Genomic DNA, 27,601 nt, shown 5'->3' on the forward strand with positions numbered 1-27,601 from the left:
GAAGCAAGACCTTGTTCGGGATGTTTCCAGCCATTCTACAAGGCGACCACGCCTTACCCAAGTTAGCAATTATAAGCCTGGTAACCAATCGCAGTGGAAGAAAATGTCTGAGGTTTGGTGCCTGGCAGACCGATGACAATCATGGGAATGAGTGGTAAATGGGTAGACAATGGGGCCAATTGGGTGAGGACATCATGACATGGGTCAACCAACACCCCGATAAGCCGCCTGTGAGGGGGAAAAAGCGTCATTCTATACGCCACATACAAGCTTTGTTAATAATCACCGCAAGCAAAAATGCAATCACACCGAGAACGGATCTCGAGAAGAAGAAAAGTCCTCACGTCAGAGGAGGGGGCTTTTCACCTTTCAACCCACAACAAGGCGACCAGAGAGGCGAAGCAAAACAAAACCTGTGACTTTCCGATAAGGGGAAGGAGCAAATTGGACACCCCGTTGTAGCTATTTCCATTCCATCTGCAGCTTTTGCTGACCCTCCCGCCCCTTGTCGGACTTACAACTCCTTTTTGCTTAGGTGTTACAAGCTCGAGTCGGAGAATGCAACAGAAAAGGATTACTGTCCTTACACACGGGGGAGCGGTGAAGCATACTTGGTATCATCAGGAGCCGAGCAGCATGTCATCAGACAGAGAGGGGAAAACTCTGCGACTCCGGCTTCGGTTCGCCTGACTGGCAACTTTGTCGGTGTTGCTTTTTGGGAAGGAGGCCGTCATGGAACAGGAAGTTCCAATGCCCACGTTTTGAGGCTTTTACAACACCCCTCCCTTGTCGAGCATGAGCTGCAATAAAAGAAAAGGCCCAAAAGCAGCGACAAGCGGGATGATAGGTGAAGAAGAGACGCATCTGATGTGGAAATTTCAATGCCAAATCATCAAAACGAACAAAGGTTGACGTCGGCCCGGCACGACGGGAGTGGCTATGTGCTTGGTCGGCCGGGCTTGAGACGAACGAATGACCTGTCATGTCTGGAAATCTGCGAGCAGCCGACTTCAGATTGAGCACTGGCCAGGAGGAGACCAGTTCACGATCGGGGGATCTCTGTGCCGCTTACTTGCTTTTTTGATCGATTCTTGTGCGGCTTTGCCGGGTGGGAAGTCGATAAAAGTGCAGAAGTGAAGATGCTTTGATTCTAATGACATCAACCAGAGGTATTCAACCTAACAAAGAGAAAGACAAAGCTATTATCTCGTCAACTCCACAATCCCATTGTGCTCTCCTTACCACCATGCCCCCAGTCAAGTACCTGTACGTTTCAAATATCCCAACCTTGATTCACTCATACAAGGAAATATATCGACGAACTTGGAATGAAAGGCTTGGTTACCAAGCATTTGTAGTTGAAAGAGGTGACGGAGGGTATATGGGCAATGAGATAACTAAGGGCCAGAATGGTCATACGTGAGCATGACATTGTATTCCTACAACTAACCAAAGACTTTTTGTTGCACACCATGGACGAAATAGCTGGTATATCATAAGGATAGTGCAATATAGTATTCTAAACTAGGCCTCGAAAGGTGAATTATAGGCCTTCAAGAGCAGTTAGCAGGCATGTATCCTATTGAAAAATATGTAAGCTAATGGCCGTTGCGCGGTTTGCTGACTTGCAGTGTTGATTGGAACGACGTGAAAGAACAAGGTATGTGTCCTTTGTCCTTAAGAAAGTATTCGTGTAGAGGAGCACACAGAGACATTATCCCGCTTTTTCATCAACAAAGCTGTTGTCTCTACCCACAATAGGGGTAATCCAAGTAGACGTGCTCTCATGCGAACTGCCTATTTAACAACCACATCTCCTCTCCAAATCCAATTCTCGAAATCATCATCAACCATCTCATCATCTCATCTCATCTCATCTCAACCCACTTTCTAGTCTTGAAACCAACAAACTTACAAGGCTAAGTTTTTACACTTTCAAGTTATCACCAACACCAACAAACCACCACTAACCAAAACCCCCAAACACCAACAAAATAGCCCGCACTACCACCAGCCGCCGCGTCACCACCCACACCGTCAACGGTGTCACCCAATCCATCGAGCACGTCATCGAAGAAGAATGGTTCAACATGTGGGAATGCTGCCACTGCGCCCACGAACTCGGCTGCCGCACCTACCCCTACAATTGCCCTTACTGCCAAAACCGCACCTGCCGCCGCTGCGTGATCTTTGACGCGGTCAAGATCACCTCTTACTCACGCAACTTGGCTACCGGTGAGTACTACAATGTGCGGGAGGAATTGATCAGGCCTCGACCTTGTTGAGTAAGGGTGTAGGAGTAGAGCTGTAGGAGGAGGGGTGAGTGACTGGGTTTTTCTAAGGTAAGTAATGGTGGAAGTGTGTGAGTGAGTGGGTTGAACTGACATTTAGAAGATTAATTAGAAAACACGAGTTGTTGATCAACTATTTAAAGCTGTCCCCGTTTGCGTTTGAGTGTTTGTGATTCGAATTTTGTTATGTAACCATTGCAAATAAATGCCATACCCAGGTATCAGAAAAACCCTCATGTTGCCATGCATTATGTTCTCAGATTTTGTGTTGTGGACTCTTGCTGGTGTAGTTGTTCTCCATGTCACTTCTTCTGGGCGATGTCTTCTTGTTTTTACTGATATCAAATTTTTATTCTCATTTAGAGAATATTCCTGTTTTTTTCCAAAGTACCAAACCATCACATAGAAAGCCAGAACCTCGCCAAAAGACAAGTAACAAACGTAAAGATCTCTCTTGATACAACGTAAAAGGAAGGTTATTCATAAGTGTCGTAACGTAATTGGTGATGTGCATGACTCTTCCTTGCCTTCGCCATAAATTCAAGACAAGGGACGGGAAAACGGAAGCATGTGAAAGCAAAAAGACCACACACACACTCAAACCAATACCAAAGATAAAACAAGCACCAAAGTATTACTCACGGCTCTCTTTGAAAATAACGTGTGACCAGCCCTTCTCTGGTCGAGAACAATCAAGAAATCTCGTTTGTGTCTGTCTCTCTCTCGCTCCTCGACTCGTCCCCTGACACCCCTCCATCATCTTCCAATATGCTGCCACTCCCCTCACCCAGCTAACGCATATCGTTTGCTCTGTCATCGCCCCAAAAATGTCGGCTCGCCTTGACGGCCTGACAATCACCCACAAAGGGACCATCAAAGGCATGTCAACGGCAAAGGGAGGCTAGCAGAGGAGGTCCTGCTCAAGCAAATGTCGAAGGTCCAAAGAGTGAATATAACTCGGCTTCCCCGCAGGTCAGACCAAGTCGCTCGGCTTTCACCGCCGCCTTCTGTCAGCCCTTCAAAATGCTGTGGCTTGTCCCTGTCATTACAAGGGGTTTGCCCCTGATGATTTGTGCTGGCAATGCGAGTGTTGACTCGAAGCTGGATTTGTGTGTCCGAGCTCCGAGTGCTGGGCAATAGGAGTGTTGTTGATAGTTGATAGATGCCAAAAAAACATCGATCTGCTAACATTCTCAAGAGGTGATGGCAGCAGCATCAGGAAGCTCTCCCATCTCAACACTCTCCACTGGGCTCATTGGTGTCCTTTTTGCCTCTGTCTCATTCTCAGGGGAAACAGTGAACTCATGGGTTGACGAATTATACCGCAGCCATCTAGGATTGGAGGTTGCGATCTTGTGTCCCAACCACAGCACACGCTCCTTGCGCTCCTCGGCCATGGAAGCAACTTCAAAATACTTTTCGTCATCGTCGATCTTCTCGTTCGAGAAACAATCACTGGGAGAAACTCTGTCCGCCCAAGCAAGGCCCCGCATGGCATAGTCCTCTGGCAAAGGTCTTCGAGACTCAGACCTGGGAAGAACGGTTTCCTCAATGCGACTATAGTTCTTGCAAGACCCAAGCAACGTATTCATCATCAACGCAGTCCGCTTCCAAGGAAATGAAGGTGCCACAAAATGAATGGCCTCGGGCAAGAACGTAAGGTGGTAAATGAAAACCAGAGACACATGAAGGAATGGAAGAATGTTAGGGTCGCCATCCCTGCGCGCGACGATATCGTAGGTTTGAGAAAAGAGCTTGAGCGCATTGTCTTCAGGGACAGGAGAACCAAGATCGTTGTTTGCCATCAACTGATCTTGGGGTTCTTCATCGGCACCACGGCTTTGCTTCAATGACTTCGAGATTGGGTTGGCTTCGTTTCCGTAGCCAATCACAGCGCAGCAATTCGAAATGCCCATGTGGTAGCCAGCCTCGAGCCACTTGCGGCTGGAGCGGGTGATTTGGCTGTCCAGAGACTGAAGAAAGTCATCCATGGTTGAATGCAGCTTCTCCATCTGCTTGCCGCTGAACATGATGGCATGGACCTTGACAAATGCGAACTCGGCAACCGAGAGCCTCGATTGCTGCTGATTGGGAGTCGGGGCCATGATTGGGTCGAACAGGGTCATGATACTCTCGCGAGCAGAGCCGAAGGGAATCGCGACACAAAGGGACTTAGTGTAGTAATAGAGCTGCTGAAGCGCATTGGGACGAGCAAGAATGGCCAAGTGGTGATACAGCCGCCCGGTGGTTGGAGCCTTGTCAGAAGCCTTGGAATACCAGTGACGACTCACGGCGGTCCAATTTTCCCGATCCCGGATATCGTCATCCTCGATGGCCATCCTGTAACGCCCCAGGTCACCAAGGCATTCGATCCAGGTGTCCTCGAAAGCCGGAACAGTTTCGTAGAGCAGAGCCATCATTGAATATGCGAGGTAAATGAACATCAGCATGTGTTCAAGACTCGCTGGCAGCCGGTGTCTAAGCAGCTCGAGGAACGAATGAATACCATGTCGCCACATGCGTGCAGGCATGGCATACTTCGATGCCAATCTCCGCAAGGCAGGACTCGCAGACGGGTGCTGAGAAGCGAGAAAAAAGTCGTGGTGTTCGTGAAGCAGGGTCCTGTGGAGAGCGATCAAGGCTTGCCATTGCTCGTTGTTGAGTTTGTTTGTTGGGTCATTTTGTGAGTTTTGGGCATTGTCAACCTCGATGCATTTGCTCTCCACCATCACCAGCCCGGCGTAGATTCCTTTCACCTCGGCGACCAGTTGGTCCTGGGAGATTGGCCTGGTTTCAGGTTGCTTGATCAGTTCCGTCGGGTCATTTTCCTCAACTTGAGTAGAGCTTCGTGATGTCGACGTGCGTGGTTGGCGATGTGGTGGCTTGGATGTTGGGGTAGATGAAACTCTTGAAGCAACATTGGATTTGTCGTAAGGACGTTGAGAGGCTGTGAGGTCGGCATCGGGCGTCCAAAGGGTGCCCTTGGTAGGAGGTCGTCGGTCAACTTGGTCGGGCTCTATCCGAGCCTTGGATTTCTTTGGGGGAGAAGGGCTGCGGGATCGGGATGGTTGGCTTTTGGAATCCGGAGTCGATCTCCTGCTGGGCCGGTCTGGTCCGGGAGCTCCAGAGTCTGGATCTAACGGCCTCTGATTGGATGTATGTGTGGAGGATGGCACGGCCTTTGCATCTTTTGAACTGGGATCCAAGTTGCGTATGGCGGGTTTGCTCGCCTCTCTGGTATGTGTGAGTTGTGGGTGTTTGAAAAAAATAGAAAAGCAGCGAGGACTGCGAAGACACTTACCTCTCTATTGGGGGGGCTTCTTTCCACTTAGTGGATATCAGCTCCTTCTTTTCCTTGTCGGTGCTCTTTTCGTTCAGCGACTTGACGTGGACTGTTTCGTAATGCTTTTCATATTGGTGTTTTTCGAATGTTTCATGGGCATATTGAGGATCCTCGCTGCAGTCGGGACAGTTGATTTTTTTGGTCGATGACCGCCGAAGGTGCTCATTCCATTTCTTGCTGAAGTCCATTATTAGATGTGTAATATTCTCTGACCGCGGTGGTGGTGCGACAGTGTGCTGGGAGCTGTTTGATGGTGAGGTTGAGATGGACCGAGCTGCTCAACGAGCATTCTATGGAGTGCGATGTGATTGGCCACTCGCCCGCTCGAACTGGGAGGGCTTGGCAATGAGGGGTTTTGCTCTGAATGGTGGAAGAAGGACCGAAAAAGTGGGGGTCCGAAGTTCTGTAAAGAACCAGCAAATGCAACCGGCGGGGAAAAGAGCAGCCGAGTTCAGTGCTTTCAAGATAAAAAGAGGATCTTGTTGAAGCAGAAGTGTTGTGTGGACCACCGTGAAGATGTATTCATATGAAAGTAAGAAGGTATGTCCACCCATAGACTCTAGATTTGGTTGGCAGGCTGCCCCGTCCGCGACCCAGGATCGCTGCGAAATCGTAAAAGCGGCGGCAGTAAGGCGTCCAGTGGTTCGCAATTGGGCCGCCATCCAGCAGAGCCGCAATTCTTGAAGCACCCCGCAGCTCCAACCTCTTTTTGCTCCTGCCTGGCCACACTACCATTCTTCTCACCGAAACCTCGCTCAAGAGAGGTGCAGGCTTTGCACTTCATTGAGGTGATTGAGTGTCCTTGTCCCCAGGCAATCTGGGATTCATGTTCCCTAGGCTCTCGTCAGACATCACTCCCACGTCAACCGGTGTCTGCAATGAAAGAGATTATGGTTCCAAATAAGTTGTGACGGGGCTCTATCGGCTATTTCTGCCTCCCCAACTGGACCTCCTGTTATGCATGGCACGCACTGGCCAGACTCTCGTCCCATCCTTTACCTTTCTTTGACGACACAGTTATCCTGCCCGAAGTCACACTCCTTAAAATGCAGCCAACTACTCGATACGACATATCTCAAAGAACATGAACGGAGTGATAGCACATTGGAAGGAACACGTCGGAATTGGCAGGCATAGTTGGAACTGTTAAGGGCAGCGGGGCTGACACAGACGGATGGAATTCCATCTTGCATTCCATAATCATTCTCTATTCCTTCCATTCTCTTCGTCTGTTTAGCTATTTCGTGTATATGTTCACTCACAGCTCACAGCATTGGTGGCAACTTGACAGACAGCATTCCACCAAATGTGATTGGTTAGCCCTCGGAGGCATCCTGTTATAAGTGGCGTGTGGCCAATCATCTGTGGCGCCTTGATAACGACTGCAGCTGGAAAGTTCCAACCCGATATCTCTTTGAGTTCAAGATGGTCTCGAACCCGGCCTTTGCCCCTTGATTTCAGCTTCCTCGAGACTCTGCTATTGACCATAAAGACGCTAAATAGTCATCAGGCCATTTCTGCACGACCAACTTCCGAAGCATCAGCGTGCCATGAACCTTGGACTCGACCCTTGAGGCCTCAACTTGGTTGTGTTTGCTAGTCGAGATTTGGAGGATTATCGCCGAAGCCGTTGTGTTGCGTTACGAAGGGGGCGAGTTGGGTTTTCGAGGCGCCTCTTTTGGGCGAGGATATCAGCGAATCGTGAGGGCAAGGTAGTCGCTCATTCGGCCCTTCAGTACAACGCTCGTATCGAACCGCTTCATCAGACCTCAAACCCTTCTTAGCGACTTTTCGTGGCGATTATTATGGGTCAACTTGCACGTCAACTTGTCGGGCACCTTGTCTAGGCAGCGACCGCCTATCATCACTATTTTGAAGGCTGTTGTGTGAGAGTTTGGGGACACGGCACACGAGAGGACGGTCACTCATCCGGAGATAGTGAGGAAGGCGGCGAGTGCGAAATTAGAGCAGTAGCGGGGAGGAACAGGTCTCGCGCTGCAGTTGGTTTACCACATGATTTGGGTTAGTGAGTCATGGGATGTGTGGGGGATTGGTGGGATTGACCCAGCAGGAGATTGAGAAGCAGGGAGTGAAGCGAATCCCGTCACCAAGAGCCAGTGAGGATGTTTAGTTTGGTGTCAAGGTTCTAAACAGTGATACGTCGGTTCAAGTGGTCGGCGACATGTTGTGCCTATCAAAGGTGCAGTTTAGGGCCAATTTTGATGCCGTCTTCTCTTTTGACGGCACCGATATTGGGGAACATCTCGAAGGCCATTGTTGTGGTGGCTGGAATGACTTTCTGTGGCTACCTATGGATGGATGGGAAAGGGTCATGGCAAAATACCCAGGACTGGCATCACGAGCAGTTGGCCAAGTGAGCATGTGTCCTGCCGATGATGGCCAAGTAACAGATGCAAGGCGTCATCATCTGTTCACTCTGTCACACCTTCAGAGTATTTGACAAATTTGCAGCGAGTTCAGCATAAGCAACATGTCTTCATTCACAAAATCTCCGCTATTTGATACCCACTGCGCAGCACTTGTCACCGCATTGACGAAAATTCTGATCGCGGTCAAGGTCACACCGGTAGCCATGTCAACAAACAATTTGATGGCTCAACCGGGTCAGCAGTTACAGGAGCATACACAAACCATGGAGGATGCCCTGCTCGCGTCTGCAACACTCCTTGCTTTGCCTTAGCTTGTTCAACCGCTATATTTCTGGCACCACCGGCAACTCAAATACCAGCACCATCAGCTTACGCCCCAATATCAGCCCTGTTTGCCCGCCATTTGCATTTTCCCGCCTTCTGCGTTTGCTTGAGTTCAGGCAATTCTGCAGTTGGTTCAGGTACTCCATCTGTGCCATATTACCGCTCTCACAATCACCAACCGACCGAGTCCGGTGCACCCAGAATACATGCAAGCTCCAGGTCGCGAGTTGATGGTGAAACACAACTCACCGACTTACGCCTCAATTGAGCCCGATGTTTCTATCTCTTCATTCCTCTAACCTTACTGGAACTCAGAAGGTTTCGGTCAACACCAACCTCCCCTAGCTGCAGAGCAATTGCCGGTTGTGTCCCTGCGGAGTAAGTTAACTCCGAGCCCTCACGTCACGTAGGATTACATAGAGCCGTAAGCTTCTTCTCTGTGGGTGTCTAATCGGAACGCATCCTGTCCTCACCGCTCTTGCGCCGGTATGCTCTCCCGGCACGGTCCGAGATGCTAGTCATGAAGTCTGCGTCGTCGTTCCGATGAGAAGCCAGGGGTTCCCCACAGCACGCTGCCTTCCGGTCTCGCTCATTATGACGCCGCTATTGACAAGTTGAAGCTATCGACTGCAGGAAAACTCATACTACTTCTTCCCTTGCATCAAAAGCGCAATTGAGGAGGTTTTTCAAGGTTGGAGGGTTGGATTGGATTGACATGCATACTCATCTCTTCATTGTAACTCTAGAAGGAGAATTCAATCCGTTGTTAAGAACTACTCTCTTTCGTCTCTCATGTTGAAGACAACACAATACATCTTTCCATCATCAGGGTAGCTCCAAGTCGGCTTAATAGGCCTCATGCAGGTAGCCGTCAGCAGAGCATGGTTTCACCGGCCTGTACTGTAAGGCTGGCCTCGGTGCCGATGTTACACCACCATGCCAACTGCCGGCGAGGCTGAGACATGGCTGCTTCCCATTGGGAAAAGAACCAACGTCATTTGATGTGAGGCTTCTGTGGCGTACTCTTAGTCTCTCATGAAGAGCCCTCTACTTGGACTGCCATCGCCATATCTATGGCTCATATGTTGTTTGCCCGGGTATGTACACGTACAAAACTCAGAGACTTCAGAAAGCATCAAATCTATAGGCGCGGATGAAGATTCAATCTGGCTATGGGTGCCACGAAAAGCCCAAGTTCTGCATGTATTGCGTGCATTTAGCCGACCACAAACTGGGAGAAAGGGCTTGCCCTTTTGGGGTTTGGCTTTGCACGACGTAAATGAGGTGTTTTGTAGCTGCTGGGAGGAGGATGTGTGACAAAGAGGGTGGTGACGGTTGCTTAGTTGCCTTGTCATTGACAACATACCTGAGATTACCTACTCCCTGGCATTGCTCAAGGTTGGGGGTGGGGTGGGGGGGCAGTGCTCAAAGTATGAGAAACTTCGAGATGATTAGTGCTGGGGAAATTGCTTGAAGTGTTGTTGAACTAGCAATGTTGTTTGTGGGGGGCTAATGTGTCACCTTCTGGTTGGCAGTTGTCTGCAAAAGACCGAAAGTAGTATCAGCCATGCAGAACCATAAAGCAATTACACCCAAAAATGACTTTTAATCCATACAGAAAAGATGATGGGCTGGCTTCACCAGCTTACTATGAATCTGGCTCCTAAGATACAAGAATCAGTTAGTGACAGGTTGGGGGGAACAACTCAACGACACCACACTGAGAACAGTTCGTATTCGTTGTTCCAATTGCGTTCCACCCTCTATCACACTCAGCTCGTTTCCAATCTACGTTGGCACTGACAATGATCATCATGAGCATCACGAGCATCATCATCAGCCTAGTAGCCTTGCTCCTTATTAAGAACTGGAATCACTGGCTTCGAGAAGAATTCCGAAAGAGGCATCTTAGTGCTCTTCTGACCTACTCTAGTCACTCACATTGTCCAGGAGCCTAACCATTTCATTGCCCTTCCATTCTTTTGGCCTTCGCTACGTGGTTGCAAGACATTTTTACCCCAACTCAACCAACTTGCTGGCATGTGAACGACTCCAAAATGCCTCGTTGTCATGTGGTTTCACCAGACATCCGAACCAAATATTCCAACAGGCCCTCAGCCCGGTTCGGTCATCAAACCCCAATAGGTTACCAGATCCTCAAGCTCCATGGTCTTCACGGCACACGTGGCAGCCCACTAGTAAAGCAAGGTCTGCTGTTAACCTTCCAACTCATCCCTAGTGGCTCCCTATGACTGTTGCCCTAAGAGGCAGAAGCACAAGTGCTGGAAAGTAATTGAGCAGACCAATTGGAAGCATTGTTAGCGAGCAAAGATCGATTGCATGGGTCACGACCTCACCTAAACAGTACCCTCGCAGACGGTGCAAGGTACGCTCCAGATTCAGAAGCTCTGTGAATATTACAGCTATCTGCCGTGTAACAAAGGGTCGTACTCCCACCCTTCAACTGCAGCGTTACATCAACCTCCCATCTATCAAGAACAATCTGAAAGACACGCACAAATATCGTACCATTCTGGAGTCTCACCATCACACATTCAAATTATCCCGAGTAGTATCTTTACACCTAACTGTAGCACGATCCCGCTTAGGTACCACTCTTCTTCTGCATAGAACCCCCAATTCGGCATTCCGGTGTCTGGGTAAGGTGTCGCTCGTCGTACATCGGTCGGTAACTACCGGGCCCCATTCCGGTTTGTCTAGAACATGGTTGTCCAAGACGGGAAACTCTCACAGCTCAACAAGGCAGACTGCTTTCCCACCGACTCGGCTCGCCGCATTAGAGCTAGGTCAAGTGATTCGTGTCGCCTTTCCTTTCGCTGACCACACTACCTTATCCACAATACCTTATCCACAATACCTTATCCACAATATCAACATGACCCCCATTACCTAAAATGCAATCTATCGGCATTCGGTGATGTCACATTCATCGGCTCTTGCTCTCCCTCTGGTAGGTATGATGTGAGGTTGCTGTCATTCTTTCGGATAAGAGCTGGTCAAGCGAATCCCCTCATCCGGTTGGTCGCCTTACCAGCCTAGCAACTGCCTACATATCTCTTTACCTTGGTAGTAACAACCCAGCAATCAGAGCATCAAAGTTGAGTTCGCATTCGCGCAATACCTTGACACTTAGGCAGGGCTGCATATACCTAGACATGCAGTAGATGCAGAGCACCCCGCTATGATCAGGCATCCCTGCAGCCACGCCAGATCCGATCCGGTGAGTTAAAGCAACCCAGGGCACAAGGAAGGCTTGCCCGGAGACAAGCCTGGTTCGAGATTCCAAAGGATCAATTGGCCCTGTACGAACCCATCCCATCGATCCCGAAACTCGGTGTCTCGTAGGCCTGATCGTAAACACCTACTTGCTCTCCGCGAAGGACCGTAGCGCAAGGCGTCCAGTCCACAGTACCTAGTCAAAGCACCAAGGCGAGCTTGTTTGTTCGCCGGAACGCACAAGAATGAGGTCAAACAAAAGCTTCAGACCAAGAAAGGAATCAAAGAACACCGAGAAGCTGAGCCAACGACGACTCTGCGTTGGAGACAACTTGCATCAAAGCGACCGATTTCGACCCAGATTTCGGAGCTGACCCAAGCTGTCGGATCCAGCTGATATCAAGGAATCTGACAGGTATAAGGCTGAGCAGGTGCTGATAAGCTAGTTATTTTTGAGATGATGGGGGCTAAGGCGGCGTAGGACGGTGCAATACATGTGAGCATTTCTCACTGTGTCAGAAGTAACGGGAGCAGTCATGATTCTCGGTGTCGATGGAGGTCCAGAAGTCGGACAACCTTGGAAGCTTGGCAAGGCACCAACGGTTTTCTTGTGGGGACAGTGGGCATCATTGTGGGGTCCCTTTTCCTTCGTAGCACAGCCAATGGTTCTCTTCCCCACGCTTAGTGAAGCCCCTGAGCTGAACGACCTCACCACACCGACCTCTACACCGACGAAAAGCGAATCAAGGCACAGAGCATGTGGCGTTATCCTTTCAGCTCAAAGCTGATACATCTCTCGCCTTTCTACTCGTATCAAAGCCGTCGCCTTGTTTCCTCAGCTCTCCACGGGCAAAGGCGGGGCGGTCAGTCGGAGAGTCACAAGCGGAGAATTTAACCCGTCATTCGGCTGTCAGAAAAGAAAAGAAAAAAACCAGAGTATTGGACGACAGTTCTTCCCGATGTCTGAGAATGTTGCCGTCAGATGCTTGTCGGTGAAAGAGAGAGGAAGGTGCCAATTCTCAAAAGCTGTAGAACCGCTCGTGGTTTCCGTAACACGATTTGGTGAACGGAGCTGAGGAGGGGGGCGGAGTTTGAAATGCTGGTCTCTACCCTATGGCCACGCGGCCGCGATGTTGTAGGTGAGAATAAAGGATCAGAAGTTATAGACGAATTAATTTTTCAGCATGAATGAAAGACGCTTCTAAAAAATGCGGGGTAACCCGCTCTGCGGCTCAAACAGGATTTCCCCAGGGATTGCGCGCGGGTTGGGGGCGGCCGCGGACAGTTTCATCGTTTTGGATGCCTTTTCTCCTGCAGGCGGCGTTCGGCTCATGTTTGAATGTCTCAAGGCCCACCAATCCGAAGTCTAACCCGAAGTCCCGTGCCGGAACCTCCTGATCCGCATGAGAATAAGGTTTTGGGGGCGCAGAAAGAATTTGGACCGGAGCCGGCCCTGAAAATCCAGGGCACCTGATGCTGGGGGCATTCCGGTCTCCCCGCCATGTCCTGTTGCCTTGCGCTTTTTATTGGTAGCTTCTCGTCCCTTGACGGGCGCTGAAGTGGTGATAGATGACGACGACTCAGATATCCCCCCGTCGATTTGAAGATTTGTTGGGAACGGGCACGGGGCGCTGTCTTTATGAAAGCTTATCGTCGGAGGCCTCTTCCCAGAAAAAAGAAGGAGAATGCGCTTCATATACACAAGCTTTGCCTAAGTTTGGGCAGTGCTCTTCCTCGACGGCGTGGTTACGTCGTCGTTCCAGAAAGCCGGGCCGACCCGGGCCCCGTATCGGGGGCGCAGCCAGTCAAACGGGTCTCCTGTCTTGGTTTGGGCGCCGACAACATGAGACTCGCATGAACTGACTGGAAGCCTGGACTTTACGGAGAAGCGGTCCATTCCATCACGTCCGGTGATACTGCTTGCTGCTTTAAACCAGACTAAACATATCCCATCTGGTGTCCGCTGGGCGAAGCTTGACCGACACAAAAGCATACCACTAAACATCTCACCTGTCTCTGATAGAAACCTCCAACGGTCATATCTCAACGACCGGTTGCCTTGCCCCAGGCTCCTTGGTCTCAAGTTTGAAATGTTGTTGAGTCGTCAGGAGAGATTGGCTGCAAGCATCTCATTGAGGGAATACATCGGGTTACCCACGCCTGTTGTGTTTCCGAGAGCAAGGTGTGGCTTCCGTCGTGTGAACGTGTTCCGACTTTAAGCTGGTGACCAAGAAGCTTGTGACTGTTCACATGCATTTCATATAGTTTCTGTAACCACTGTAAGTATCCCGTATCGATGCAGTCAATCATGCAATCTCGTAAACCACCGCATCAGCAGCCGGACGAATTCGAATATGGCTGCATATTGTGATATATGCTGTGTGTGGGGTGGTGATGGTGCGGTGTACGACCTGGGGAGTTCTCGAGTCCTGCCCCCGTGGTCGAGTCTGCAGTGATTTCGCACGACGTCGATGGGGGTCTAGTACCCGGACCACGCCAGTATTACCGCGCCATAAGTTAGCCACAACCAGTGATTGGGGGGAGAGTACATAATTGTTTATTATCCTATGCGGCATGAGTGCATTGCTTGTGCGTTGTGTGTAAGCGAGCGAATATCTGCAGGAAACTTGGTAATGGTTGTAGGTAACCTGAGCTATCGCCATCGCCAGTCTGCAAGGCATATTGCAAGCGGTACACCACCTCAAAACTTGGATGAAGCCATTTACTGCAGACCCTTGGTCACAGTGAGACATGTTAGGAAATCATTTGTAGTCTGCTGTTGCCTTGGACTTGTTAAACTACCTCCAGAATGGGTAGATTTCGCCGTGATTAGCCATAAGAGCGTACACATGAAGTCAGGCAGCTGAACAATGATCATTTCCGGTGATTGGCATGTAATTTGTGCCGATATTTCGTGCATCATGACTTGTCGAGAAGAACCAAGTGGGAAAAAGAGGCCCTATGGGATGGTTCTGTGGAGCTTTAGACCAATGAAGATATTGCTTGGATGTCTCGAGGACCTACAAGTGTTTTGATAGAAACAAACGATGATTCATCTGAGATTTATGAGGTTACTGGTGGCGTCAGGTGATAGTTTAGAGCAGTTCAGTGGTAGTGGAGACGATTGTGTCGGCATGAACAAGAAGAGATCAACAATGACGAAGTCGGGTCGGTGTTGAGTACTCAGCAAAGCAGTACAAAGTCGACAACGATCCCAGCAACAGGCCTCACTCTCAAAGTCGCATCTCCAAGCTCCTTCCTTTATCACAGCCCAGGGTCCTTCCTTCCCAACAGAACCCAGGTTCCTTCTCTCCTAGCACAACCTCGGCATATATACCAGTCTACACACCCAGCTTCTTATAGCATCTCCAATATCTTGACCATGGCGCCCTTGTGGTCAGGTCAAATGGTCAGGATATAGAGCTGCTGTTAAACCCAGCGTCGGCTTCGGCTTGCAAATGACAGCCCCCGAATTCGATCCCCCCTCAAGTAAAACCTGTCTCAACTGGGTTTTCGTAGCCCGCCCATTGGGGCTGGTGAGTTTTTTGCATTTTTTGCGACTTTTCTCACCTAGTGACTCCCATTTCCTCTGTGTATATGTGTCAAATATATTGGAGATTGGTGGCCATCATGAAGTTCATGAACCTTTATGGCTAATATGGATGTTTTTGACATCGTGAACATCATGGCTAGCACGGGCATCATGGAGGTGACCAGCATCTCGTATTTATCTGATCGTGTCTGCCCATGCCTTGGTGGTCGACAGAAAGCAAGGCTAGTGCAAGAAGGGTTAATCGACAATGGTGGGCGGTACGAGATAGTCATTTATATTTCTCTCAACAGTTCAAAATCGATATTATTTGGTACTAGCATCGTCAGAGTAGCCGTCCAACCTGGTGTAAGGATGCTTGAACTAGAAGCCACGCCACAGATTCAGCGTCTGGTTGAGATTTCCAACCAAAAAGCCTAGACTTACGACACTCCAAATAGCCAAAGGAATGTCATAACATCCGTCAATTAAATTTAACATATGTATCTATCCCCCCATTCCCGATCCTCTTGTACATATACAAACCCCTTTTATCGTCCCATCTACATCGGCGCACTCCACCTCAAGTTGATCTGCTTTTTCCTCACCTGTGAAGATGAATCGTTAGCCACAATCCCCATAATATGCAAGAAAAGTAAGCTTACCATAGGGCCCAACATAGTCACACCAACAAACAACGCCAACACCGTCGACACAAGCGACACCTTGTTGAAACCCTTCCCAAGGATATCAAACAAGAAGCTAGGAGTGACTCTTGTGCCGAAAATATCCACACCATAGGCAAACACGAGACTGGTGCTTTCAACAATAGCCGGCGACGTAATAATTTTCTTGATACCAACGACATCCCTCTCGTGCGTGATAACGCTCTTGGGGTCGATCTCAATCGCGGGATGGTATCTGAACAAACCCTCCTCGATCTCAGCAGGCGTAGCATCGCGACCCACAGGACGGCGAGGCTCGAGGAGCATTCTTGGGATGCCCATGATACCATGGTTCTCGGGCATGTAGGCGAGGATATGGCGAGTGGTAATCCCTTGCCTGGTCTGCGAGACCTGCAGGGCCGAGATAGGAGCGCCCATGATGTAAGTCTGGGAAACTACCGAAGGCAGGGCGACACCAGTGGGGACATCGACAGGGTCGAGGGAGGAGAAGGTCGAGGCACCACCAAGCGGGCCGCGGTCATTAGTCTCCTCGCTTTCGTAGAGATCCGAAACAGCAATCTGGTAGCCTTTGAGAGACTGAGCCGAGTTATCACGCAGTGTGTACTGCCCGAAGAACGAGCAGACGAACCAGTTCTCAGCCATGGCGCACTCGACCGGCTTAGTGGGGTCGACACCGTTGTACTTGGCCGAGGAAAGGATTTGGCCAGACACAGTGTCAAGAAGGTAGACAGTGAGGGTCCAGGTCTTGTCGTCGATGGCGGCAACAACAATAGTGTTCGGGTTCAAGTACTTGTACTTGACTGTGCGGTCGCCAAGAACGCGGCCGATCGAAGCAACAGCATCGTGTGAGGGCCTGGTAGCGATGCTGACGACGCGCTGATTCTCAGGCAAGGAGAAGATCCAAGACGTAGATTCATGAGCGGTGGTACCATCAGGAATGAAGACGACGCCCTTCAGTTCGCCATCGGCACCACGAGTGACAACAGTCTGCTTCGGAGCCTTATCAACAGGGAGATCACCAATCTTGCCGTCTAGGCCAATGCGTAGGAGACGTGGGCCAGAAGCGGTGTCAATGAGAGCAGTGCTCTGAGTAGTTACTTCGAAGCTGGGCGCCTGAGCGCTAATAACTTGACCCGTCTCGGTCTTCAAGACCACAAAGTCATTGTGAGCACCGAGGATTGTGACCTCACCCGATGACTCGTTGACCAGGATTCCCTTGACATCCCACTTCTGGCCCTTGGAAATCTGGAATGCCCTCTTTTGCCAGACAGCAGCGCCAGAGTTACCAATGTCAAGCCCGTAAACCATACCGCGCTTGGTGGCAAGAATGACCAGCTTGTGGAAGCCAAAGCTGTCACGCGACAGCTTTCCAGCCGAAGAAGTGACATCGGTGCCCGCGATGCTGCTAATCAACCTCGCGGGCACATTGTTGAGGTAAGCAGGGAGGTAATGGAGATCGTTGATATGGCGCTTGACGCGATGAATATAAGCTTGAACCGGGTTGCTATGGGCCTCCTGTTCGAGAGACTTGGCCAGCTCTTCACTCTCAGGGATCTCAGCAAAGGTAGCAGCAACGCCTCCAGAAAGGCCTTCAGGGCGAGTCCATCCGATCTCACCATTACGAACGAGAGCCCACTCGTCATCAGCAGTAAGGGCCGCAGACCGAACGGCATAGCTGCCATCAGCTCCAGCCTTCTTGATCACCTCAGATACTGCATGAATGGGAGCGACCTTGGAGTTGGTGTTCTTGAGGGGCCAGCGTCCAAGAACGCCGTGAGACTGGGATGAGACCAAAATCAACTCATCCTCAGTGATACGCGTGAAGTACACGTTGGCTGAGATCGAGCTAGTTGCAAAAGCGCCCTTGCCTGGAAGCAGAGGCAGATCATACGCCTTGGCGATATGTCCAGTCTTCAGGTCGATGTGGTAAACCTCGCCCTTGTTGCCAGTCGCAGTCTTGCTGTGCACCAAGAAATGCGGCTGCGACTGAATCAGATGAGGAGCGTGAATCTCAACCTCAACAGTCCCCTCAACTAAAGGAAACTCCTGGCTCGTCTTCAAACCTAAAACGTTGACCCTCAAAGCCGTATGCTCAGCATCAGTCCAAGCCACAATCGGAGCCGCCGAGTTCGCGCCGACAAGCATGATATCTCCCTCGTCATTCAGGTCCGCCTTAGTCCCAATAACCAGCTCATCCAGCCTCTTCCCAGTAAGCGTATCCAGAGTCGTAACCTTGAGGCTGTACGCCCCCTTGGTCCCCTTCAAGAATACCACGAAAACCTTCTCGACATTCGTGCTGACTTGAAGCGGCATGTCCTTGGTCACCTCCCTGAACTCCCAAACCACATCCCCGTTAGGTGCATTCAACCGTCTCAACACTGTCTCCCCCTTCTCCTCCTCCTCAAAAAGCACCAGCACATCCTTCCTCTCCGCCTCCGTCATCTCCATCACTTCCAAATCCTTGACCTTCCCCGGAAACCTCGCCCAGAACGTGTTCCTCCCCGTCACCGCGTCCCAGGCATGCACCTCACCTCCATAAGCACTAGCCACCCATCCCTCACCCTCGCCCGCCCTGGCGAACCCCTCTCCCACTGCCGTTTCATTGTTGTTATCCCCCGCCAGAAACTGCCTCCAGACAACCCCGCCAGTACCCGGGTTTACAGCCCCCAACACGCCCTCATCACTCAATGTGTAAAGCAAGCTTCCTTGCTCGTCTTTTCTGGGGCGGTGGAAAAAGGTTGTTTCCCTTTGCGGAAGGCCGAGGAGTTGGTAGTGGTAGTCAATATGGCCCACTTCATCTCTGAAGACGGCGCGGACGGCCAAAGGGAGGGCGAGCAGCCCTACTAAGAGGGTTGTCGCGGAGGGCATGGCGAGCATGATAGCTCTCGCTTCGTAGTATCGTCGTATGTTGAGGTTCAAGCGCTCATCGATTGGGACGTAACAGGTGTGTGTCGTTGATGTTGGGCAACGGGCGCGCTAGTGGGCGCCGGAATTGGATCGTATCGATTGCAGTCAATGGGGTCGCTCTATCGGTGTTCCATCAGTTGAGAGTCGCAAACTGAGAACGGTATTCTTTCTATTTCTCTCGCTGTCGTGAGATTGCGCCGCCTGGGTTGGTGTTGATGGTGGAAGCTGGCAAAGAGCTTGCAGAAGCTCAGAAACGATGGGAGCGGGTCACAAACTTCCCTGGGACGTTGACCTGGAGGTGACGTTGAAACAAGCCCTGCCTGTCCAGCCCCGTGGGTTCCCGCAAACCACCCCTGTCAAGAAGCACCACAGCTCAGAGCTCGTGCCATATGCCAAGACTTACCCTCGACATCAGATCTCAAACTTCACACCAACGAAAGACCCGCACCATGATTTAAAATACACTTAAGCTCGATTTAGCCAGCCCTCGACTCGAATCTGGGCTTATGGCTGAACAAGGCTGCTGCTCTACAAACATGAGCAACACCCCGGTACCTTATCCATGCCAACTTCCCCAGCAAACGACCTTTGTGAGCAACAAGTCAGCCAAGACGAATGTCCCTCAACGATTGGGTATATGCAAAGAATGCGTTCTTAACACTATCTTTCATGGCCTATTAAAGATCTTGAAAGCATATCAACTATCTTCGACCGCCGATAGCAGATGTTGAACATGTATCCATTATCTTTGGAGACGTATTCCCTATTTTCAAAGGCCTATTCACTCTCTTTGAAGCTATATTAATTATCTTTAAAATCCTATTACCTAGGTATCTTCTAAGACCTCGATTGACAGGTAGGCACACACTTCCACGAACATCCAACTTTCAAGAAGGGTATAAGCAACTCCCTGTCCAACTTCGTCGCTGCAGGAGCCTTGAACTCAACCCACCTGGTCAGAGGAACGACCATCCCCCGGTTACACACCGAGCATGTGAGGCCACCTCTGCGGTGGGCCTCCGCGGCCTGATTGAGCGCCTCCCGAACGTCCGGATAGCCTTCATCAACTTCCAACCAATAGTTGACTTCCTCTAGCTCAGGCTCCGGCAGCTGAGTAAGCGTTTTGAGCGCATACTCGAATAGCGACCTCGCACCCTTCGGGTTGAGGAGCCTGTTATCGTCCTGCTCCCTGTAGCTAACATCCTTGGGCATCTCGAGCTCAGTAGGGTCCTCCACCTCCAATTCCAGTGAGCCAGTGCTCTCAGCCAAATCTCCGAACAACGGCAGACGAAATCTCGAGTAGATCCGACCATCGCTGCCCAAGAATTCCACTGGGGTCCGGATCAATGGGTTGGGACCGCAATTTGTTGTCGCGGCCTCGAACGAAATCTTCTCTGCCATCCACCAAGGATTTGATGCAGTATGAAGCATCACCAACTTCCCCTCATCGCCCATGAGCCGCAGAATTTCGGCCGGAAGATACCTGAGCTTGTTTTGCGCAAGGTTAAGTGTCTTCAGGTTCTTTAGCTTTCCAATACATGTTGGAATCTCCGTCAAGTCGTTGTTTCGGAGAGTGAGGAACGTAAGAGGTTCGATATTCACCAGAGATGAGGGAAAGTCTTTAAGGTTGTTGTTGTACAGATATATCTTGATGTCTGGGTCAGCTTGACGGAATGACACGCCCTTCACAACCACGGGAATCGGCTCGATATCAGCAATTGGTGCAATAGTCTCCGTCGAGATAGAGTTCAGGCCAAGGTCACTAAAATTTTGTCAGTCAAAATCTACAACCAGGCGACTCATTGGATGGTATCATAGGTACCTCAAATCAACCTCCTGGGTGCCGTTCTCCACACATCTTCTGATCCTCTCCCGTGCAACTGCCTCAGCTTCGGACAACTGTGGTTGAGATCGAGGCGATATTTTCAGCTGTGCCGGCGACGCGAAGAACTTTGGTGTGTATGGGGTCGGGACGTCGCCCTCTGTATCAGTAGAGTCCGGTCCACCCATGAAAATACCGCTGTCGAGCTTCCTGAACTCGCGCTTTTGCTGTCTCGCCCCAGCCTTTCGCCGAAGAGGGCGGCAGACGATGGGCGATGAGCGGACAAAGGGCGACGACGAGTGATCACCCATTGCCGAGTCGGAAGACAGAGCGGCATGCTGCTCATACCATGTCCCTACATACCGCCGCTTGTGTCGGCGGGCGCTTTCGTATGCCTCGAGTGCAGGGTCGTCATCGCTGGAAAAGACGGCTGGATCGCTCGAGGTTGAGACACTGGGTGGAGGCGCGTTGGCTTGCGCCCACGCTCGCTTGCTCGCCCCATTGAATGGGGTTTTTGGCAGCGTTGGTAAGGCCTGCTCGTCCGCCATGGCTCACCGGGGTTACCTCTAGGTCGGCAAAAGGAAAGGAAACAATGGGGCTGCGGCGACGCGACTGGCGATAAGCTTAGAGCTGTGAGCAACCCCGCATACGGCAAAAGAATGATGACAAGTACTCTACTCAAAAAGAGATGAACGCGGAAATTATGTGGAGTTTCTTTGATGCCTGAGGAGCGAGAAAAGAGGTTCTCGGTATCAGGGAAATGCCTGGGTAGAAATGGTCTTTTTGAAAAGGAAAAGGGGAATCGCAGAATCGCGTATCCTGAAAAGTCAACAGCAGGTGACCCTGTCGCGAGTTCGCGCTCTCCTAGAAAGGAGCACAACTGGCGTCATGCACTTATTTTTTAGTGCAGTCTAGGGCCGCATATGGGACCGTGCACTGAAACATTGCCGCGGCGGGGTCCGGGCCCGGGCTGTCAAAGAGCCCCCCACGATCCCGAGGACTTGGTTCGGTCTCTCGCCTCCATCTTACAGACCTGGCATGCAGTGTAATCTACTGTCCGCACCCAGATTAATTGGTGCTGCAAGTCAGGAATACGTGTGACGACTATCACTTTACACCCTTCTAAGTAGGAAATTTAGCCGCTCTTTAAGGCCTATTGACTAGCTTTTGAGGCCTACTATCCACCTTTCGAGGCCTACTGGCAGACTTTGAGAGAGTCATGCATGTCTTTGAGACGTGGTTCAGCAATATGGTCGGGCTAACTTACTTTGCAGTGCCAGTATGTTTGCCCAAGGGTGTGGCTGGCTACGTCAGGCGGGGGGGAATACACCACGCGATGATTCGGAAGACCTTGCAAAGAATTACAAGCGAGGATGTGTCTTTCGCTGTCTAGGTCTGATATCAGTCCTATAGTAACTCTTCCGTTACAGGATCAATCACATTCTCAACCTACAACTCCCTTCACCGCCTCATTGCTCACATCACTCCCATAAAAATAAAAAGCTCAACATGGCACATGCCTCAATCATTGACTGCAAGGTACCTGCCTGATCTAGCCGATGCACATCCTCACCACATAATCACCCCTCCTCATCACAAGCTCGCTCACATTCTTCCATATACATCGCCCATTCAACATCATTCAAAAAATCATCATTCGCTAACGCCCGCTAAAAGACTACCGCGCAAGCCCACAAAACCACCCCCATTCCACCCTTCTTCATCTCCCCTTACACTCCCTTAGCCCTCTCTCTCACCCCCTCCCCCTTCCCTCATACCCAAACTGGAACTACCTGCCACCAAACTCCTCACCTCTTCCCACCAAGAGACTGCCCCTCAGTCTGCTCCGCCAGCGCCATAAAGTCGTTGTCATCCAAGTCAGAATCGTCAAACTCATCTCTCTTTTGGCGTTTGGCAGGGGGTTTGTCATCCTTGGTACCGGCATTGTTGTTTAGAAACTGACTGTTGGTCAGCCTGTGGGCTTCCCAGATGTCCCAGGGGTTCGTGGGAGCATCGCTGTCGGTGTTGCACACTGGGTTCAACGTCGGTTTCACCACCGAATTACTGGGGGGGTGGGCGAACTGGTTGGTCGGTTGGTAATTCGCCTGAGTACTGGGGTCGTTGTTAGGTTGATTGTTCGAGGGGCGGTTGAACTGGTTCCGAACAGGTGTGGTATTGTAGCTGTTGAACGGGTTACTCCCGTGGTAGCTCGTCCGGTAGGTGAACTGGCTGGTTGGCGTGGTGTTTACCTGCCCCTTGGGTTGTGTTTTGCTGTTGGGCACGGGTGTATCAAGTTGGTCGGCGAGCTCGATCATGGCGTCCTTAAGGCCAGTATCGATGTCAAATTCCTCCTTCTCATCATCCTCTCTCCCTCGCTTCTGGGGAAGCGTGGGTGGCAAGACGAAAGTCTTGTTAGGCCGGTTACTGATGGGTGTAACCATGCCGGAAGAAAAAGGCTGCTGCCCTGCCACACCCATGGACTTGGTCGGTGTGTTGAAACGACCGGAAGTATTCGAAGTCGGCGCAGGTTTTCCAGGGACAGAAAAAGGCGAGTGCCCTAGTGAATTAGGGCTCTTCGCCGGGGTGACCAACGTGCTGTGATGACCACTAGGAATGATGAGACCACTTTTTGAAGAAGTTGAGACGGCTGTTATCGGCGCCTGCATGCCCTCGAGATTCTGCGGCGAGGCGGATTGGAACAGCCTCGTCCGAGCAGGGTAAACGTTCGCGGGCGCTGGATAACACGCGCTCACGGAGCCAAACTTCGTCTCATCATTCTCGTCCTCTTCGTCGAGAGTCAGGTCGATTGTGATCTTGACCTTTCCTTTAGAGACCTTGGCAGTCGTATGCTCCATACTATCCCCAGTTTCGATTCCGCTCCAGTTTTCTGCCGTGTGTTTATGGATCGACTTAAATGTCCCTCTCGTCTGCTTTCGGGTCTCGGGAATCACAGGCTGTTGAGCCTCGATGTGGTTGGGAATGGTGGCCGGGTTGTTGTTGTTGCTGGCTTCGTCTTTACTGATGCCAGCCTCGCCATTCATATCACCGGAATTCTGATCCATCTTGATGCCATTGTCTTGCTTCGAGGGACCGGCCTCAACTGTGTCGATATTCCCTTTTACCGCTTCCACAGCCTTTCCTTTGATAACCGGCCGTATATAGTTACACCCGTCCTCTTCGCCTCGTCTCGAGCACTCTGCGTACTTCTGGGTGCTCTCGAAAGGGTTCTTAACCCTCTCAACCAACTGGCCGATATGGCACTCAGGACATGGCCCCTTGCCCAGTTCGTTTTGTTTCTGTGCCCAAAGAATCTGAGGATCTTCGTTGAAGGCTTCGTAATGTCTGCAAGGAGGACGAGCGGTATATCTAGAACAGCTCAGGCGCCAGAGTCCTGGTTGAAAGGTTGTCGTTCAGCTTGGGACTTGTTGTGTTGTGGAGGAAACGGACTCACCGGCATCAGGGCCTGCTCCTTCTGGGTTGTTTCTCTTTCGTTCCAGGATTCCAATTTTGCATGTTGGGCAAGGACCATATCTAAGCTTACGGCCTTTTGTGGTGCTGGAACGACTGGACTTGGGATTACTACCCTTTGCCTTGGTCACACGGCCGCCGACTGTTGTCTGCTTCCGCGGAGCTAGGATGAATGTCAGTCTCACTTTATTCACTAAGAGCATGATAAGGTGAAAAGATTGGCTTGCCCACTTTCTGGCAGCTGAGGAGTCATTATCGCCGTTGGATCTTTGTTGATACAATCTTTCGAGGTGGGACGAGGAAGTGACAGTCTCGCGCTGTTCGGACGTAAAGTTGAGAGTTGCAATTGGCGTTGGATGGAGACGAGAAAACTCTGATCCGCTGTATCGTTCAATCTTGTTGTCTATGCTCTCTTCTCACCGTCCTCTCGCCGTCTTGCCGGTCAAGTAACAAATTCCGAGAAAGAAGCGGGTCTTGATGTTGTCGCCGAGACCAAATTCATCTCTCTAACAGCGGGCTAGTATGTGCCTGATTGAACCACTCCTTCCACAATCGTGTTTTGACGAGTTACTGAGTTGTTCGAAATACCAGTATGTTGCCAGGGCCACGCGGGGTCAAAATGAATAAGCTGAAAGAGAAAACTGATGTACTACAATAGATGACAGTCAATCACATTGTCACATTATAATCAACAGTCAGGGTGAAAAGTGAATAAGAGAGAATGCCTGAACATCCTGAGATGCAGTGAAATGCTTCCACATCGCCATGTAACTTCTGAAGAAGGTGAGGTGCACCCCACCCCAGCCTCTCTCTATCTAGAGAAGCCGCTGTGGCTTGAATGGCAGCTGCATGTCTATCTGCCTTGCTAGTTGTTTCAGGAGCCTATCATATCCTTAAGAGGATCAATAGTGTTAAGCTGCTCCGCATACCGTGGACAAACAAGGCCTTCGAAAAATGGTTACCTAGTCAAGAGCACCAAAAAGTCGACAAGTCGAAAATAACAATCAAAAGGTATGTTCACTATCCTTCAGACCCTTGATATTTTATCGCAATCTCCATTTTCCTGTCTGCGAATTGCTTTGCAACCCCTCATCCCAACTCGACGAGCAAACCCCTGCATATACATATTCTAGTGTACCTGACCTACCCACCTTAATGCTAAGTACAATTTTCTGTAGTCATTGGTCCCTCTACAACACCACATCTCACGACCTTTTGCGCAACCACTCTGGCTATGACTATATATGCCACAAGAACCATGCCGATAATGTGTATTGGGTTAGGACTCTCTATCGTACCCGCTACGCCAACCACTGCAGGCCCTTGGACTTTTCCGCATCTTTTTCTCCATGCTATCCATTCAAGGCAACAATCTCTTGGGGGTGCGTGGGTAGTAGGCGGCAAGGTGAACACTGGGAAGGTTGAGATACCACGCAACAACACGATCAAGACCAACTACAGCCGACACGTTAGCAGCCATACCAACAAACATGCTTACCGCCAAAGCAAGCGTAACCGGAGTCAGGAAACTTACTGCCTCCACCAGCGTGGGGTGGCGCTCCGACTTGACGGAACAGGTCAACGTATTCGCGAATGCCCGGGCTCTTAGGGTCGACACCCTTCGTGCGAAGGCGAGCTTCAAGCTCCACAGGATCGTGGATACGCTGACCACCGGACAGAATCTCTTGCCCTCTCATGAACATATCGTAAGCCAATGTGACCTTGGGATTAGTGGGATCCTCCTTAGCGTAGAAGGGGCGGGCATCAGATGGGAACTTGTCCAACACATAGAAGTCGGTGTTGTACTTCTTCTTGATGAGAGCACCCAGAGCCTTCTCTTGGGGTGTGCTCATATCCTCGAAGTCGCTGACATTTCTGAATTCCTCTGGGCCTTCTTCTCTCAAGAGCTTTTGGCCCTCAGCAAAAGTCAAGCGGACCTCCTTGCCCTCCTCGGGTAAGAGAAACTCCTCCGAGGGATATACCGACCGTACGAGAGCGATCTCATCTGCGCAAGTCTTCTTGATGGTGCGGAAGATGTGAAGGAGTACACCCTCAAGCATGTGCAAAGCTTCCTGGTAATCAGTCACCTCCATTTCCAAATCGAGACCTGTGAACTCGGTCATGTGTCTGGGTGTGTTGCTGTTCTCGGCTCTGAACACGGGCCCAACACAGAAGACACGCTTTCTTCCCGCAAGAACTTCGATCTGCTTGTAAAACTGTGGTGACTGGGCAAGGAAAGCCTCTTTCTCGAAATAAGGCAGGCAGAACACATTGGCACCACCTTCGGAGGCGGCAGCAATGAGGCAGGGAGGCTCAAACTCCTTGAAACCGTGCTCGCGCAGGTAAGAACGGAACAGGTGCTTCACCTCAACGCGGATGTCAGCAATGGCCTGCTGGACATAAGAGCGCTTGTGCATGACAATGTTGTCCAAATGCGTAAGCATCGAGGCGGCCGGAGGACCGGAGACCTCGCCAGAAATGCTCAGCTTCTCAACACCCTCCACAGGCGCTTCCGCGGGGGCCTCTTCATCGCTGAAGTTTGTGACAGCCTTGTTGGCTGTCGAGAGGGTCATGCCCAACATGGCGGGAGCAGAGGAAATGACAAAAAGCTTGGTCAAGTGGAGCTCGTACTTGGAGACACGGCAGCTCTTGACGGGCTCAAGAGGCTTCTCGACTGTGGCTTCAACAACCACGAAGGACTCAGGGTTAACTGATCCGATAAACTTGACCATTTGACGGCTCACTGAACCATCAGCGTTCGCCGCAACCACGCCCTGGATCGCCCAGTTGCCGGTTTCTCTCAGCTCAACAAAGGCCTGTGGTCTCGTCAGTATATCGTAATATCAAGAAAATAGAGAAACAAACCATCTTGGCGCCTTGCATTCTCGCATTCTGGAGAAATGCTCTAAGTTTGACCTTCTTGCCGAGATGCTCATCGTTGAGCGTTTTAAGACTGATCTCGGTGGCATCCTCGGACAGCTTGGTCTCATGAGTCTCTTGGCCATAATTGCCCGTGGCATGGTCCTCAGCAGCAGCAGCGTTGGCCTGAGCAGTAGCAGCAGCTCTCTCAGCGGCCCGCTTGGCTTTCTCGGCCTCTATACAACAGTGTTAGGTTAAGATATCTTTGTATATATGGAGAGTTGATCGGTGTGTGATAATCCATACCTTTCTTAGCCTTGGCCTCAGCCTTCTTCAGGGCCTTCTTGGAGGGGCCAGCATCCTCACCAGCAACCTCTGGGGTCTCAGCAGGAGGGGCGGGATTTGGCGTGGGTTCGGCCATTGTGAATAGTTGTCCAAAATCTACGAGATGGAGCTGAAGAGGTGATGGTTGCGTGAGGAATTGGGGTCTAAGTAACGAGATCAACGGCCTGCTTATAAGGGTGCAATGGCCGGGTGATTATGACTCGAAATTTGGCCGAACACCTGAGATGACTTTGACCGAGCGGCAAGCAGGTACAGGAAGGCGCCCTGGCTGTCTGGAGTTCCTTGGTGGGGTGATGAGGGGCAGTTGCATCCCCAGAATTTGTTATCTTATCTCGAACATCATATATAACCCCAACCCTGAGCTGATTGCCACTTTGAATGGCACGGGAAAGTCTTGAGG

The 27,601-nt window shown here is 50.8% G+C and overlaps 5 protein-coding genes across 5 annotated transcripts; all 5 read right to left on the minus strand.

Moving 5' to 3' along the window:
* Positions 1–3,484: 3,484 nt before the first annotated feature.
* On the minus strand, positions 3,485–4,741 carry QC764_114730 (uncharacterized protein; the record flags this gene model as incomplete). Its single annotated transcript, XM_062942726.1, has 2 exons — positions 3,485–4,480; positions 4,529–4,741. 2 exons carry the CDS (start codon positions 4,739–4,741, stop codon positions 3,485–3,487), a joined length of 1,209 nt encoding a protein of 402 aa, XP_062805725.1.
* A 10,688-nt stretch (positions 4,742–15,429) lies between these two features.
* Positions 15,430–18,993, minus strand: QC764_114740 (uncharacterized protein). The gene is made up of 2 exons (XM_062942727.1): positions 15,780–18,993; positions 15,430–15,722 (listed from the first exon to the last, which is right to left on the minus strand). Exons 1-2 carry the CDS (start codon positions 18,675–18,677, stop codon positions 15,678–15,680), a joined length of 2,943 nt encoding a protein of 980 aa, XP_062805726.1. The 5' UTR covers positions 18,678–18,993; the 3' UTR covers positions 15,430–15,677.
* A 387-nt stretch (positions 18,994–19,380) lies between these two features.
* On the minus strand, positions 19,381–21,374 carry QC764_114750 (uncharacterized protein). Its single transcript, XM_062942728.1, has 2 exons — positions 20,530–21,374; positions 19,381–20,469 (listed from the first exon to the last, which is right to left on the minus strand). Exons 1-2 carry the CDS (start codon positions 21,075–21,077, stop codon positions 19,545–19,547), a joined length of 1,473 nt encoding a protein of 490 aa, XP_062805727.1. The 5' UTR covers positions 21,078–21,374; the 3' UTR covers positions 19,381–19,544.
* A 641-nt stretch (positions 21,375–22,015) lies between these two features.
* QC764_114755 (uncharacterized protein) lies at positions 22,016–24,831 on the minus strand. The gene is made up of 3 exons (XM_062942729.1): positions 24,229–24,831; positions 23,981–24,160; positions 22,016–23,920 (listed from the first exon to the last, which is right to left on the minus strand). Exons 1-3 carry the CDS (start codon positions 24,248–24,250, stop codon positions 22,338–22,340), a joined length of 1,785 nt encoding a protein of 594 aa, XP_062805728.1. The 5' UTR covers positions 24,251–24,831; the 3' UTR covers positions 22,016–22,337.
* Positions 24,832–25,007: 176 nt separating this feature from the next.
* On the minus strand, positions 25,008–27,489 carry QC764_114760 (uncharacterized protein). The gene is made up of 4 exons (XM_062942730.1): positions 27,163–27,489; positions 26,863–27,092; positions 25,532–26,813; positions 25,008–25,452 (listed from the first exon to the last, which is right to left on the minus strand). Exons 1-4 carry the CDS (start codon positions 27,275–27,277, stop codon positions 25,358–25,360), a joined length of 1,722 nt encoding a protein of 573 aa, XP_062805729.1. The 5' UTR covers positions 27,278–27,489; the 3' UTR covers positions 25,008–25,357.
* Positions 27,490–27,601: the final 112 nt, after the last annotated feature.

This window comes from Podospora pseudoanserina, chromosome 1 (assembly GCF_035222485.1).
Source record: "Podospora pseudoanserina strain CBS 124.78 chromosome 1, whole genome shotgun sequence".
Taxonomy (NCBI): Eukaryota; Fungi; Ascomycota; class Sordariomycetes; order Sordariales; family Podosporaceae; genus Podospora; species Podospora pseudoanserina.